The 14345-nt window shown below is 49.2% G+C and overlaps 1 protein-coding gene across 1 annotated transcript; it reads left to right on the top strand.

Annotated features, from left to right (window-relative positions):
• Positions 1 to 734: 734 nt before the first annotated feature.
• LOC108935003 (leucine-rich repeat-containing protein 52-like) lies at positions 735 to 12166 on the top strand. Its single transcript, XM_029250621.1, has 2 exons — positions 735 to 1577; positions 10484 to 12166. The coding sequence occupies exons 1-2, from the start codon at positions 914 to 916 to the stop codon at positions 10801 to 10803; spliced, it is 984 nt and encodes a 327-aa protein (XP_029106454.1). The 5' UTR covers positions 735 to 913; the 3' UTR covers positions 10804 to 12166.
• The last annotated feature ends 2179 nt before the right edge of the window (positions 12167 to 14345 follow it).

Here is a 14345-nt window from a genome sequence, read left to right as displayed (position 1 = left end):
CCATCTTTCGCTGCCTCTTTGTCTTTCTCTGTCTCGGTCTCTCTCCAAGTGTCTCTTTTCCCCGTTTCTCTCTCGCCCCCTCTTTCTCTTGCTGGCTCTCCAACTTTCTCCTTCTCAATCTCTCTTTCATTGTGTCCCGTTCCCCTCCATCCATCTCTCTCTCTCTCTCTCTCTTCTGTCTTTCTGTGTTTCCCCCTCTCTCTCCGTCTCTCTTTTTTCTGTGTATCTCTCAATCCCCTTTTGCCTCTCCCTCCCTCTGTGTCTCTCTCTTTCCCCCTCTCTCCTTCTTCTCTTTGCACATCTTTCTTTCTCTGTTCTTCGGTGTCTCTCCCTCTGCGTGCGTCTCTCTCTCTCTCTCTCTCTCTCTCTCTCTCCGTGCGTCTCTCAGTCTCCACGCACAGCTGCTTCGCTCCGAGAGGGGACACGCTGACTCGTCGCCAGTAAGAGCGCACACCCGCCTCGGAGACGCGGACGGACGCGCTCCCGCCACTCACAGCCGCTGCGCTCTTCCTTCGCACGATGGCCGTCCGCGTAACAGCAGGAGCGTCACCTGGGCAGGACACGAGCGAGCCCCTGCGCGGGACGGGAGCGAGCCCGAGAGTTTGCGGCGGCACGGCAGCGAGTCCCGCAGCGAGCCGCTGAGTGAAGTGCGCGCGCGGAGAAGGCAGCCAGGCGGCTGAGCCGTCATGCGCGCGGCGTCCCCCTCGTCGCACTCGCAGCCGAGCGGGCTCCCCGGCGCGCGTCTCCCTCGTGCTGCACGTCGCGTCGGCGGTAACCCGGCAGCGTGAGCCGCGCGACCGCAGCCCGCTCGCTCGCAGCCCCAAGCCCGGCCGAAGCGCACATCCATGAGGAATGCGGGAGCGCGCTGCGGTGCTGCTGTCCACCCGGAGTTGATGCGGCGCGCGGCGGGAGCATGCGTCCCCTCGGCGGCCCCCGCGCGCGGCGGTCCCGGCGCCGGCTCCTCTTCTTCGTGCTGCTGCTCGCGCTGATGGACGTGGCGCCGTCGCCGGCTCTGAGCGCGCCGGGCTGCCCGGAGCGCTGCGTGTGCGACGACCAGCTCGTGGTCCAGTGCGCCGGGCAGCACCTGACCGCGTTCCCCGCCGAGCTGCCGCTGGCCACCCGGCAGCTCATCATCTCCGACAACCGCATCGCGGAGCTGCCGGCGCTGCAGCTCAACTACCTGTCGGACCTGGTGTACCTGGACTGCAGCAACAACTCGCTGACGGAGATCAGCGAGTCCACGTTCGGCAACCTGCGCCGGCTCGCCTACCTGGACCTCTCCTTCAACACGCTGGCGCACATCGAGGACCGCACTTTCGGGCCCCTGGCGAGCCTGGTGATGCTGCGCATGACGGACAACCCGGGGCTGTCGGAGATCCACCCGGACGCCTTCGCGGAGAACGCGGCGCTGCAGGTGCTCGACGTGAGCAGGAACAACCTGACGCGGCTCAACATGAGCTCGCTGATCGGGCTGCCGGCGCTGCGCTCGCTCGGCCTCAGCGGGAACCCGTGGAGCTGCGACTGCGACAACGAGGACCTCTGCCTGTGGGTGCACATCGAGGCTTCCAAGTTCCAAGGTGAGGAAGGAAGCCGAGAGCCGGCACAAGTTAGATGATGATCAGAAACTCTCTCTCTGTCCAGCAGCCAGCAGCAGCTGTCACCTCTCTGTCCGTCCGACCCGTTGCTTGCAGAGTGTGTGTTACATAAGCAGCTTTACCACGATTTGCCCGTTCATACAGCGCGACGTTCCCGAGGAATCACACTTCTGCTGGGTAAGTCAGTGCCTCCCTTGCTCGCTGCGCGCGAAGCGATTCGAACCGACAACCTTCGGCCCGGGACATCGGCCATAAACACCGCACCACCTGAAGAGCAGCCGAGGTTCCACTGAAAAGCGCATAAAGTCCTTCCCAATGTTTCTTTGCAAGTACAACAGCATGATGAAGGAGGGTGTCACACGGCTGCCGGTTTTCTAGGTGCTGCCGCAGGTCTTACGGATCTTACATGAACATGTCATGCCTTCGGGTTTGTGTGAAGGCAGAGGTCATTCGCAGGATCGGTCACTGCCCAATGAACAGGATGCCTCCTTAGCCGCACACAGCTGTGTTTGGGTGCTACGGCTGTTCTTCCACACCAGGCATCCTTGTCACTTTCCAGATGGCCTATAATAACCATAGCCCTATAATAAGAGTAAATATGAAGCTTGATGAGGGTGGTTGTTTCTCTCCCTCAATGTCATGCTTGTGTCTTTTCCTTCAAGGTGTGTGTGTATCATACTTTGTCTTTAGAGCAACACTCCACGTAGTGAATCAGCCTCGAAAGACAACAGTGCTTTTCCAGCGCTAACAAACCCCTTTAACAAGCTGGCTAATAGAAGACTAATTTGTACAATCATATTTCATAATTTTATTTGATCAAGGATCTCAAAATCTTTGTGTGTCGCGTAAGGGTTTGCCCTCTTTACTGTGTTATAGGGGAAGCGGTTTAGATGCATAATGATTATTCCAGTGATGTAAATTCTATAATTGTACAGGTCGGTGTAAGCAGTGGAAGGAAGACTTTCAATTTTAGTCCCAAAATTAATACTCAACTCTGTTGTGATTCCCGTTCTGTATGTTTAAATATATTAAGGTCACATTCAGGCTGACACTAAAAGATTTTGGTGATCATGCTGGCTCGGCCAAAAGTACTTGTCACGCTGGAACAATGGAAGCCGGGGCGAAGGTGAGCAGGACCCAATCGCAGGTTCCATTTATTAACAGACAAAGCCAAGGGGCAAGACGAAGGGCAGTAGTCGGGGATCGGGGACAGGCGAGGGTCGGGCGATGAGCGTCCAGGGTTTCCTGGGACAGGCAAGGGATGTAAACGACGAGATGATGTGGCGGTCGGTAGCCAGGAGATCAGGAACTTGAAAGGACAGGAATCGTCAGACACACGGAAGTAGCGGCTGCTCGAGTGAGGTTCCGCAAGCAGGCGTGGAATCCCGGTCCTTTTATCCCATCCCGCCTTGATGAGAGACAGGTGCGGGCGAGGTGCGCGTGACAGTACTGATGTGTCCATTCCTAGATTTTTAGAATTTGACTGGAAAAAATGTGGCTTGAATTTAGTTGCCAGGAAAATGCGGCTGATGCTCCTGGCCTTGAGTTGTACCGGGTGACTAAAAGGATGGTTCTTTCCCAGCATATCAGTGAGGCGCAGACAGACTGCTGCTGCTGTTTGGTGGAGAGACTAAACAGGAGTCTCAGTGTGGATTCAGTGTGCGTGAATCATGCCGCTGTAACATGGGGTGAGTCAGACTTCCAGTGGCCTGGGGCGGGTTGGGGGGTTCGAGGGGGGTGGCTGTGGTGTGGACTGAAACCCCCCCAGCCCCCATTCTCCCCGTCGTCTCCTCTCTGCCGAGCGCCGAGGTCGCAGGAAATTAAAATCCCCTACCGAGCGACGTGCAAAATATTCCCGCTCGCTTAACCATCTTCCCTTCCGAGCGCGTTCCTGTGGAAACGGGAGCGAGGCACGGGTCACTGTCAGGCGTCGTAAACGCAGTAAACAGGGCAGCACTTTTTTTGCGAGAACAGCGCTCTGCCCGATGAGTGCGCTGCCGGAACACGTGCTTCTCGCTCCACAAATGGCCTTATCTCGCTCTGCCCTGGGCTGCTTTTATAAGTACCAGTGTCACGAAGGAGAAGGTTCGGGCTGCATTAGTGGCAGACACGGATCCGCTCAACGCCCGCTAGGAAATGTATTCGCTTGGAAGGAAGTTGTAGTAGAAAAAACAGCCACTTTTAACTCAATCCGGGCAGAAAGCCTGAGAGCAGTTATGTTCAAGCTCCTTCCAAGTTAACATGAAGAAACTTCAGATTCCTTTCAGTCGGAGAAGGAGGACTCTCCTCCCTCCCGTCGGTTATGTAACCAGGTTTTCAAAGGAAGCTCTCTTTCACAAAACATGCTTCCTCTTCCATTCCCTCCAGAGCGCTCTTAGTGACACGAGCACTTTTTGATTAATTTTACAGAGGGTGGTCTGCTCACACTGCTGGCCCCCACCCCCAGTTCCCCAGCAAGTGCGGTGTATGCAGTGTGTCTGCGCTGTGTGTGCGTTGTGCCCGTTTTGTGTCTATGTTGCATACGCTTTGAATTTCCAGGGTGTATTTGTGTTCTCTGCCTTGTGTCTTTCTTTTGTGCTTTTAAACTAGGACCACTGGGACCAATGGGTCCATTATTATTGTGCTGTATGGTTACCCTACCACCCTCATGTTGGCTTGCTACTTGAATGTCCCCGAAGGCGCATGCCATCATGTCACATTCCTTGCATGTGCAAGCATATAGTCGGCCAAATAATCTCGTGTGCTGGTTTTCATTGCAGCTTTAACTCTTAATTCATGTCTAACCATCAGAAAGCCACTGGAGTGGTTAAGAACACAAGCTTGTAACCTGAAGATGACTTTTTCATCCCTGAGCAGGGACTGTGCCAGTAAACTGCTTAACCTTAGCCACTCAAGTAAAATATCCGGCTCATTAAATCTGTAAAATTTGTAAGTCCCTTAGAATAAAATCAACAGAATAATAGAAAAAAGAAGAGCTGGGGTCAAAATGTTGTCCCGGGGGTACCAGACGGTTCAGCGAGACGAGCGACGCTCTCTGTGGAAGATGATGAGTTGTATGGAATTACAGTGAGTGATACTGTTGAAATGGGAAACGCTGGATCACGCACAAACCTTGAACGTATTTATTTTATATTACATTGACTGCCGCTCCTTTTTAATGACGGCATCCCATTGAAAACTCTGATGACGGTGACTTGTCCTAAAACGGAAGTGTACTGACACGCACCGTTAATGTGCTACATCTCCGCCAGCATCCCACAATTTCACAGTCACCACATGAGCCCCTGCTCTGCTCCACATAGCTGCTGCACTCTATATATTGCTGTGGTCATGGCTCGTTTCACACAGCGCGGGCGACTCCCTTATCTCTCGGGGGCAGGTGAAAGTCGCAGAGTACGGAACGGTTCAGACAATGATCAAATAAAAAGACATTTTCAAGACGTCACAGCTGTGAAGCATTGTGTTGGCTCTTTCTTCGGTTATTTCCTCCTTAGGAAATGAACTCGCCGGGCTTGAGATGAAGCTGCGAAGAGTTCCGCGTCCAAGTCCCGCCTCTCGGATAAGCCAAAGCGAAGGAGGAAATGCTGTATCAGCGAGGGCCGCGCGGTGTGTGGTTGCAGCCAGCCGTGAGACCGTTGTCACCCCGCGGTTATCGATGGCAGCCTGATCTCCAGTCCTAGGGCAAGACGCCAAGTGTGGTGGTTGTGCGTGGGGGGGATGCAGGGTTGCACCTGGCAGAAGTTAAAAATTCATCAAGTTGGAAACTCAGGAGAGACAACCGAGAAGCAGACGGGGACGGACTGGAAACATATTGTTCTTTAATATCCATTTGCTTGATTGACGATGCTGTTTGACCGACTTTCCTTTCAGCACGCAGTTTAACGTACCCTCAGTGTTTGCTCGCCTCTCTCAACGTTTTTCATGGGCGACAGCCAGTTTGGTGCCCGTTTTCACACAAACAGCAATGCGGTGTCTTCTGGGTAACTGCAGAGAGCAGCACGCCAGGGGAGATTCCTTTTTGCGCGACCCCGGCTGCGTCTCGCACTTGGGAGCGAAATCAATAAAAGTCTTGTTAAAATTCGTCTCCTGGCTTGAAACAGGGAGACTTGCGCTGGCTGGACATTTTCACAAAGATAATGGTACAATTAGGCAACTTTTCGTCTGCATGCTTGCCAGCTAAGAAAATTAGGCTGAAAAAGAATTCCTCAGTTTATTTTAAGCTTAATTTACAGCTGTGAATTCCAATCCTCTGTACACACAATTAGTGCTTAAAGGCAAGATAAACAAGCACACACACACACACACACACACACACACACACACACACACACACACACACACACAGAAACAAGCAAACGTAGTGTTTTTTTGTTCACGTGGATTTCAGAAATAAGGAGTCTCCTGTTTATCTCTTTGGCTTTGATTTTTGGAGAGAACTGTCTCCGAGGAAATAGTCTTCAGTTCAGTCCTAGTGCCTCTCCCCGGCCCCCCGTACCCGGACACACGACACTTTGTTTCCTCCGGGTTCTGGTGCATCATTGATCTGGAATCGCATGCCGGCAACGTTCTTCCCTCTTAAAGATTAGCATATGCGATTACATAATCTGGGGCGGCGTTGCTAAAAATAGCCACATTTACAGTGCGACTGAGCCTATGCATTTGAAGTCGGCCCATGAGGGTTTCTGCCTCAGGGGCACATCGCAGTGAGAGAGAGAGCTAAGAAGTGGAGAGCATGGTGTAGGTTGGGAGAAAGAGGTGGGAGGCTGGGTAGAGCCCATCTATTACTCTTTACCTTCAGGGGGGCCACAAACATCCATGGGATGGATAAGCGCCAACTGTGGAAGGCGGCGGTGTTTTAAGTGTGGTGCTTTAGCTGTTTTTAAAGCAAAAATGCCCTTAGCCTCAACTTGGAGAGCTGTAAATTCAAAGCTTCGGTGCCGCTGCCAAGAGGGATGCGAATGCCTGCCAGGAGCGGGATGTATTAGCCTATATGTAAAGGAGCGCTGATGCTGCTTAAGGTGCACAGGGCTGTTCGCTTGTGAGCGGATTGCAGGGAGCCTCTGCAATCGTCACTGGCGCTTGTCACATGGGCCCAGTCTGCGTCCGGCGCTAGTTCACGGGCCTGCGTAGAATAAAGGGAAGACAGCTTGTCAGGCAGAACAACTGACCCACTTCGATTGCATCCCAAGAGATCACCGTCAACGGAAGAGGACAGTTGCAGTATTGTTGGAATCCTTCAGCGTTCTAGCTCATAAACGAATTAAAAATGACTGAAAACGAAGCGCAATCAATGAAAATTTTCTAAATTGTCATTTTAAAAGGAGTCATCATCCAGTGGACGTACGAACACCGATCTTATGTACTAAAAATAGATACATTTACATTTATATTTATTCATTTGGCAGACACCTTTGTCCAAAGTGACGTACATCTCAGCAAAAGCACAATTTATGCGTTAATAGAGAAAAAGTACATCTTTACACAGCAGATTCTAAAATGATTCTCAGTTGCTCCGTAATTCATATTGCACTTTATTTTGTCTGTGTCAGTGCATAACTTGCACGTGATTTAGTTTTTTTACATCGCATTTTGTTCCAAGCCAGCGTGTTAAAAATCAAGATTTTTAGACATTATAAAAATATTATGCAGTGAAAATTAGTGGTTTTATCACCTATTTCGTTTTGTCCTAAAGAAGCAGAAAGCCACAGAACTAATACAAAAAATGGATATAATGGATTCATGATGACAAAAATAGATGTGTTCTTGCCGTGATGCACATCGCGGGCCAGCGATCAACTCATTGTAGTTGTGTAGGCTGTCTGTGCACCGGCTGATGAGACTCCTGGTCTGTTGAGCGGCACTTCACTGCAACCACTTTGAAGTAGGAACATATACAAGTGGAATCACGGTTTAAAAATGAGGCTTAAAACAGTCCTACTCCTTACTGTTTTTTTAACGCTGCACACAGTTTTAAAGAACATCTCAGACTAAGAAGCAAACACATGTAGTTAAGAAAGATATTGCTTTGTACAATATGTATTTGGAAATTGTTAAAAGTAGGGTTGTGTGGGGGAAAAATTCCGGAGAAATGTGATAAATTTTTCATTAAAAGCAGGAGGTCAAAGGATGGAGTTCTTGCTGAATGGAGGGTTGGGGTGGTCATTTGTGCTCCATGTCCTATTTAAGGCGCTTGCCTTGTGCTGTCCGCCCCGAGGCTGGTCATTTGAAGGTCCTAGTCTGCTGAAGGAGGCGTGGCGTGACGGCCCTGAGTCCTGGCCAAATAACATGGACCAAAGGCCACGGCCGAGTGCACATGTATGTCCTCGTCTTCGAGACAAGCGTGCTTTTCTCGGGATTGAACAGGTTTGCGGAGATGACGCTCCCGTGCCGTCAGTGTGTACCGGGCCCTGTTTTTCATGGCTCCTCGTAATGTTGAGCTTTTTTTAAAATAACATTGAAGATCATGCCTGCAGGGTGGCCGTCCGGTAGCGGTGGGGTCTGCAGGCACGGTACTGCACCTGTCTCACTAACCAGCCCTGCCTTTATCTGGGATGGACTCTGTGGGCACAGTGTAGAATGGAGGTCTGCTGTATCTTAGCGGAGAGATCGTACTCAGAACTTGACCACATCTCCCTAACTGCTGTTGCAAAAACTCCAAGAGTATGTTAGTATGACCTTGATCAGCTGGAGTGCTGGACAGCTAAAAGGCTGTGCTGTTAAGTGTGAAGCCTGGATAAGTAAATATAGAGGGCCAGAAGAGCACAGCAGGCATGCAAATGGGTACAGGATGGTGTAAGCCTGCTTGATGCACGTTGGCACTTCCCTGAACAGGAGGGGTCTGGGCTCTCCTGGGCCTCTGGGTTGGCATACATCGTGGTGGGATAGACATGGAGGAAGCAGCAGTGCTCAGGGGTAGGGGAGGGGAGGGGAAGGGAAGGGAAGGGAAGGGAAGGGAAGGGAAGGGGAGCTCCTGGTCTGCACTTACATCACTGCAGAGGGGCATGGCCCCCATGGCTTCTCTCCCTGGGAAATGAGAAGGCCGCATGAGCCTGATTCATTATGCCTCATGGGCTTCCCTGCATCCCTTAGGTGGTATAGCGATCATGGAACTAAGCTTGAAGACTGAACTCCCTGCTACTGCTGTATTCTTGAAAAACCTCTTGAAAAAATTTGAAAAATCTTCTCCTGACCTCCCAAGGAACTATGTAGACTGTTTCGCGGGGTAAAGTGCTTTTGACAGAAGCATCTGCCGAGTGAATAAATCATACAAACTGACTCTGAGCACAGTGTCTAAGGCGGTCCTCAAAATACCAAATTTTTCTTTGTGTGACTTATGTGTTATATGAGGATTATGAACTGTAGAATTGCATTTTTTTTGCTGATAACAATTATTGCACAGAAGGAATAAGTTTTTTTATTGTCTAACACTAAAATCTTAATGACGGGAACAAACCACAAGCAGATTTTCATTTTTTGGCTCGTTCGCTGTTCTGTCCTCGTAGGCCTCTATAAGGATTAGAGAATTTTTAATTAAAATGGCCATATTCTGCCTTTATATGCTATGGATTACTTATTCCCGAGAATTTCCGTAATTGTTAAGTATACATCCCGTCCAGCTGGACCGAATGAGAGCTGCTCTACTGGTAATTGACAGTTTTTATGGGAGAGCTAGTTGCTGTGCCTCTGACATGCTAGACTTCTGGCTCCTCCTGCCCCAGCTCCAGATGGGTCTTCAGCTCAGTTTCCCATCTCCAAGACTGACTTCTGTGTCTCTGTTCCTTGTCAGTCCTGGGTTGGTGCTGTTCATACTAACCTGGTTGCTCAATGGCACTATACATAGTTGGCTGCAATATTGCTATGAATTTCATATTATTTAAAGTAATACATTCCCAAAAATCACACACTGCAAAATGTAACAGCAGTAGTGTCTGTGTTATTTTTGTAGGTATGCCGTATTGAAAAGCTTCACTGTTGGATAGAGGTATTTCAGGTGTCTGTGAGTGTGTGTGGGTGTATCTACATGTATGTGCTTACTGGGCCCAATTTCATATTAGTAAAAAGTTTTAAAACTGAAAATAAGATGGAAAATTTGAAAAGACATGGAATAAAACATGCACTGACATGATGAAATTCCCCATGTCTCAGGTTTCTTGTATCACTTGTACGTTTTTTCCCCATGAGAGATCAGCCCTTTATTGATTTCTGCGTATGCCTTGCTGCTGGAGAGAAGAGAACGCGTGATGCCTTTTCTGTACCAGTTCTGCACTTTGCATTTTCTACATCTCCCTTGTAGTTCGGTTTATGAGTGCAATGTGAGCCGTTCATATGGCTATTGCTGCGTTTGCTTGTACATCAGTCTTGGAAGTAAAGTGCTCACTGTCCTTTTAATTTTCCCATTGAAGAAAACCGTATTAAATATAGATTTAGGATCCCGTCTTCGACACTACATTATCCTCAGTATCGTGTCCGGTGTTTTTACATAAACACTAAAAAAAGTACTTTATATATTTATTTTTGTTTCGGTGCAGTTAAAGCAGTCAGTTCTGGAGGATTATTGCAAGATGATAGTTGAAAATCTTTACGAACTTTTCTAATACTGCATGACTTTCCATTAATCTGAATTCATTAGGATTAATTGCATAATTATCGTGCAGCTGGTAACAGATGGTTTTTTTTAAGCACTTCCATCATGATTCCATCTCCTTAACTCATTTTCACCCCCATTTCCTCCTTTAATTCAGGCTGCGAGGGTCTGGATGTTGTTTGGCTTGTCCGCTGATGTCTGGTCACCCCTGCTGTTCCCGACATCTGTGATACAAATGGGATGTGAGCAGGCCGGACTGTCCGTACTCGACATCATGGGGGTTGTTTATCTCTGTGCCTTGCAGATGAGGGACAGACCGTGTGCCGGAGCCCCCCGGACATGGAGGGCCTGCGGCTGGCGGAGGTGGGCCTACGGCTACGGGCGGACTGCCACCAGGGCCTGGGCTACTGGGACTACCTCTTCTTCGTCGCCATTGGTTTTGTCATCTTCTCCGCGGGCACAGTGTCCGCTTGGGTCATGGGTGTGTTGATGGTGCTGTACGAGCGCTACAGCAAGAAGAAGAGCGAGGAGCAGGATGACGAAGAGGAAGATGAAGGAGGCGGGGCAGGGCCAGGGGCCGGCCACGGCAACGGGGACCTCATCAAGCCTGGTGCGCACGTGTGACATCTGCACAGCTGCACTTTCCACCTGGACAAGACATGAAGAACTCCAGGAGTGAGTGACAGCATCAGGCATGTTTAAAGTACGCAGCTCTCAAAGTGTGCCTCACTGATGTGGAGACAAAGAGGGATTTGTGCCTCTGCTTTGTCAAGAGGGCTCAATGTCTCCACTAAATGAACGGGGTACTAGTTTTTCCCCACTTGGCTGTAAGGTAGGGCCTTATGAACAATCGCAGTGCAAGCGAAAAGGTAGAGCGGTGCATGAAGGTTTGCTTGGTCTCTCGATGGCTTCAGATGAATCCAAGACCCAAGCCCTTATGACGGTCTTCGTTCTGGCCTTTGAGGAAAATGTTTTTCGAGTCCTTTCCCAATGAGTTGAGGCAAATACCTATAGAACGTTCTAGGTGGGAGAATGACCAGAAAAAAATGGGCTTGGAGATCCACAGAGTTTACTAAGGCTTCCAGAGAGTAAAGAAAGCTTCATTATGAATCAAATGCGCTTTGCAGCAATAACTAATTGCAAACGGTCCAAATTCAAAACTCAGCCCGCCATGCACAGGTTTGTGGGTGAGGCTGGGTTAACTCCCTACTGAGCTGTAATTGGTAGGGTATTCACAAATGTTTTTTCTTCAGAAAGGATTTGTACCTCTTGAGGACAATGACCTGAATTCCATCAGAACATGGTCAGGTTCACCAGGGATTATTAATAACACCAGAGGTAGAGAAAATCACCGATGGAACAAAACGCTGCAGGGAGTCATCAAGTCTAGACAGCAGTGTCAGCAGAAGGGATGGGGGCATATTGATTGATTTCGTGTAATTTAGCCCGGCTCCTCCTGGTCAAGGTTGAATGAGTCTCAGCCTCGCTCCTTGCACTGCACCAAAAAGCCTTATACTTCACACGCAATTCTCCGGCCTGATCTCACCAGGAACTCGTAAACTATTTACAGTTCTGCAGCTCCTTGAGACATTTGTATTTATGTTTCTCATGGTATGTAACAAACTTAAGAACCGATCAATCAACGGCTTAACTGACGGGAAGCCACGAACCCATAAAGACTGTTAATTGCAGAAGTGAGCAAACATGCTGAGATTAAACATAGACAGTCTGTGTCACTCTTTAAAGCGTAAATAGTTAACAGTTTTGTCCTGAGATCAGGCTGAACTCCTCAGCAATAATGTTGCAGGCAGGAATGTCGGAGCAAGAGCCGGAGCTTTCGGAAGTTCAGGCGCCAGGTTCAGGTCCCCGCATTTTATTCCCACAGCGGTTGGAGGGAACGTCTATTAGCATACACTTTCAACTGAAAACGTCAAACCTGTCTGTATGTGGATTAAACAAATCTGAGAAGAGGTTTATGCGATTTCAACCCAAGCATCTCCTACCCAGCTGGTGGAGGTGAGTTCAAAGCTGTCACCTTTCTTCCACATGGCTGTCACGGGTCTCACGGAAGGCTTTAGCTCTTTGTTTAGAGTTTATGTGTTTATACGTGCGCCTGACCTGGTTTGTAAATGACAAGGGTTGGTGAAAACACAGCTTCCAGTTTGTGACCTGTAGTGTGAGATGTTCGTAGCAGCTATGTGACGTGCTGTGCCAGGCAAGCACACCGTCAGCGCTGCGATGGCCTCCACACGGATCGCGTCCTGAGAGACAAGCACTTACCTGATCCTGAGGCTGCAGAAAGGAAACAAAATGATGATTAAGAGTGAGACATAGAGAGAATGTCAGACTAATCCAGTTAATTTCGGTGCAGCTACAGTCATAGGTATTACCAGCCAACATCTTTAGAAGCGGTACAGGCACCGTCACAGACGCTTCTACTCGGTGTTATAAGTACAGCAATAAGAGGCAATTCCAAAGGATCCTTTCCAAGAAAATGGAAGCTACACCTGTTGGAACTGAGCGTCAAACTTTGGTGTTTCCCTCCCCCATGGCTGTGCATAGTGTTTCATCGGCTGACCAGACCTGGCAAGACCGGCCAGCATCTCAGGGGTTCCTCACTCTGTGACAGTGGCAATAGCTGCATTATAAAAGGCACTTTATCATACATGTCAAACTGAATCGTCTATTCTTTGGAAAATTTGTAGGAAATAACTATTGGGGGGTTGCAGTCAGATAGTTTCTTGTGCCTTTTAGGCCACTGACCTCCCAAAGTAGAATACCTTCTCTGAACAAGCATATGATTTGGTTCCTATCATTATGTGTATTTTTATTATGTTTTTCTTGACCCTGTGTTTCTCTAGATCAAGGTCTTGGCCAGTTGCAAAATTCTCATGTCTCTCCTTGAAGCACAGTACCAACCTGGGAGAGGTAAATGTATGTACACACCTCACCAAAGTGTGTGTTTTGCGGCATCTCGGGCAAAGCCAAATAAGGGAACGTGGGACAGTTTGTTTGCCTTCTATATCTTTTTCCACAGATGGCTAGTGTGGCACATGTGCAGTTATGTTTAGGGATAAACTCAGTTTAACAGGGTACTTGTGTGGAGTGGCCTCTGGGGTGAAAAACTTTTTAGCACAGAAACACCGTGCAGAATGCTTGTTCAATTTAGGCATGGAAATGAGCGGAATGTCAAAAAGTATCAGTCAGCATATGCGGGGGGGGGGGTTTGAAATGAGCCGACATGATATATGAGAGACAGCAATACTGTAGAGACTGGATCCTGTAAAGCGAAACATGGATGACTCAAGATACGGTTTGCTGATTGAATGTCTGTCTCACATGTGGTCGGCGTGTCACGTGTTCAAGTACATTTACAAGTATAAAGAGGTGACTGGGGGACATCCAGCAGTTGTTCGCAGCACTCTCTTCGAAACACTTTGAAAGCACAAACCGCCAAAAAGGAGGCGCGAGCAGTTGCTTGCGCGGTTTGGGTATGGGAGCGGTATGGTAAGAGTGCTGTGCAAGGCTGCCATGAGGTAGAAACTCTGGTGGATGGTGGCATTTGCTATCCAGCCCCAACGTTCAACTGCATGTTTCTCTGCATGGTTCCTCAGTATACACGCATACTTGTTGTATGTTTGCCTGTCCGATCTTAATTTTTAGCTTGTTTCTCAGTCCTTTAATGGCCTGCACTCTGAATGGTCTGCAGGTGACTATTTCCGAAAGATCATTTGTAATCAATCTTTATGTTTTATGACGGGGCATGTAAAAGGTATGTACGGTCAAAAGCTTTTCGGAACATGTGCTTCTCTTGCGGCGACTGTCCTGAACGGTATATGCGGGGAACAAGAAGTGGAGGGATCGAACAATGGCGCTGGATCCGTGAATCTGTCAAAAGTCGGATACGCTCATACGGCCGGTTGGACTTATGAAGCAGACCAGGGTGAGAGAGTGGTGAAGGAGGGGTAGCTCTGCGGTCGCTGTTTCTCAGCCCTCGGCCTACTTCAAGCTGAGGAGGCAGGTGGGGGTGGGAGGTCAGGGACTGGAGCAGATGATAGCTGCTTAGCACAGGAAGCATGGGCCAGCGGGGGCAATGATGAATGCCCACAAGTGTCTGCCCTCATAAGCCCTTAAACATCATCGCCCCTCGCAGTACCCAATGTCAC

This window comes from Scleropages formosus, chromosome 3 (genome assembly GCF_900964775.1).
Source record: "Scleropages formosus chromosome 3, fSclFor1.1, whole genome shotgun sequence".
NCBI lineage: Eukaryota > Metazoa > Chordata > Actinopteri > Osteoglossiformes > Osteoglossidae > Scleropages > Scleropages formosus.
This window is presented reverse-complemented; position numbering and strand designations above follow the sequence as displayed.

Excerpts from the sequence above, each read along its gene's own strand:
- LOC108935003 (XM_029250621.1), top strand. The coding sequence starts at position 914 with ATGCGTCCCCTCGGCGGCCCCCGCGCGCGGCGGTCCCGGCGCCGGCTC. Across the intron at positions 1,578-10,483 it reads CGAGGCTTCCAAGTTCCAAG|ATGAGGGACAGACCGTGTGC; the intron begins GTGAGGAAGGAA and ends TGTGCCTTGCAG.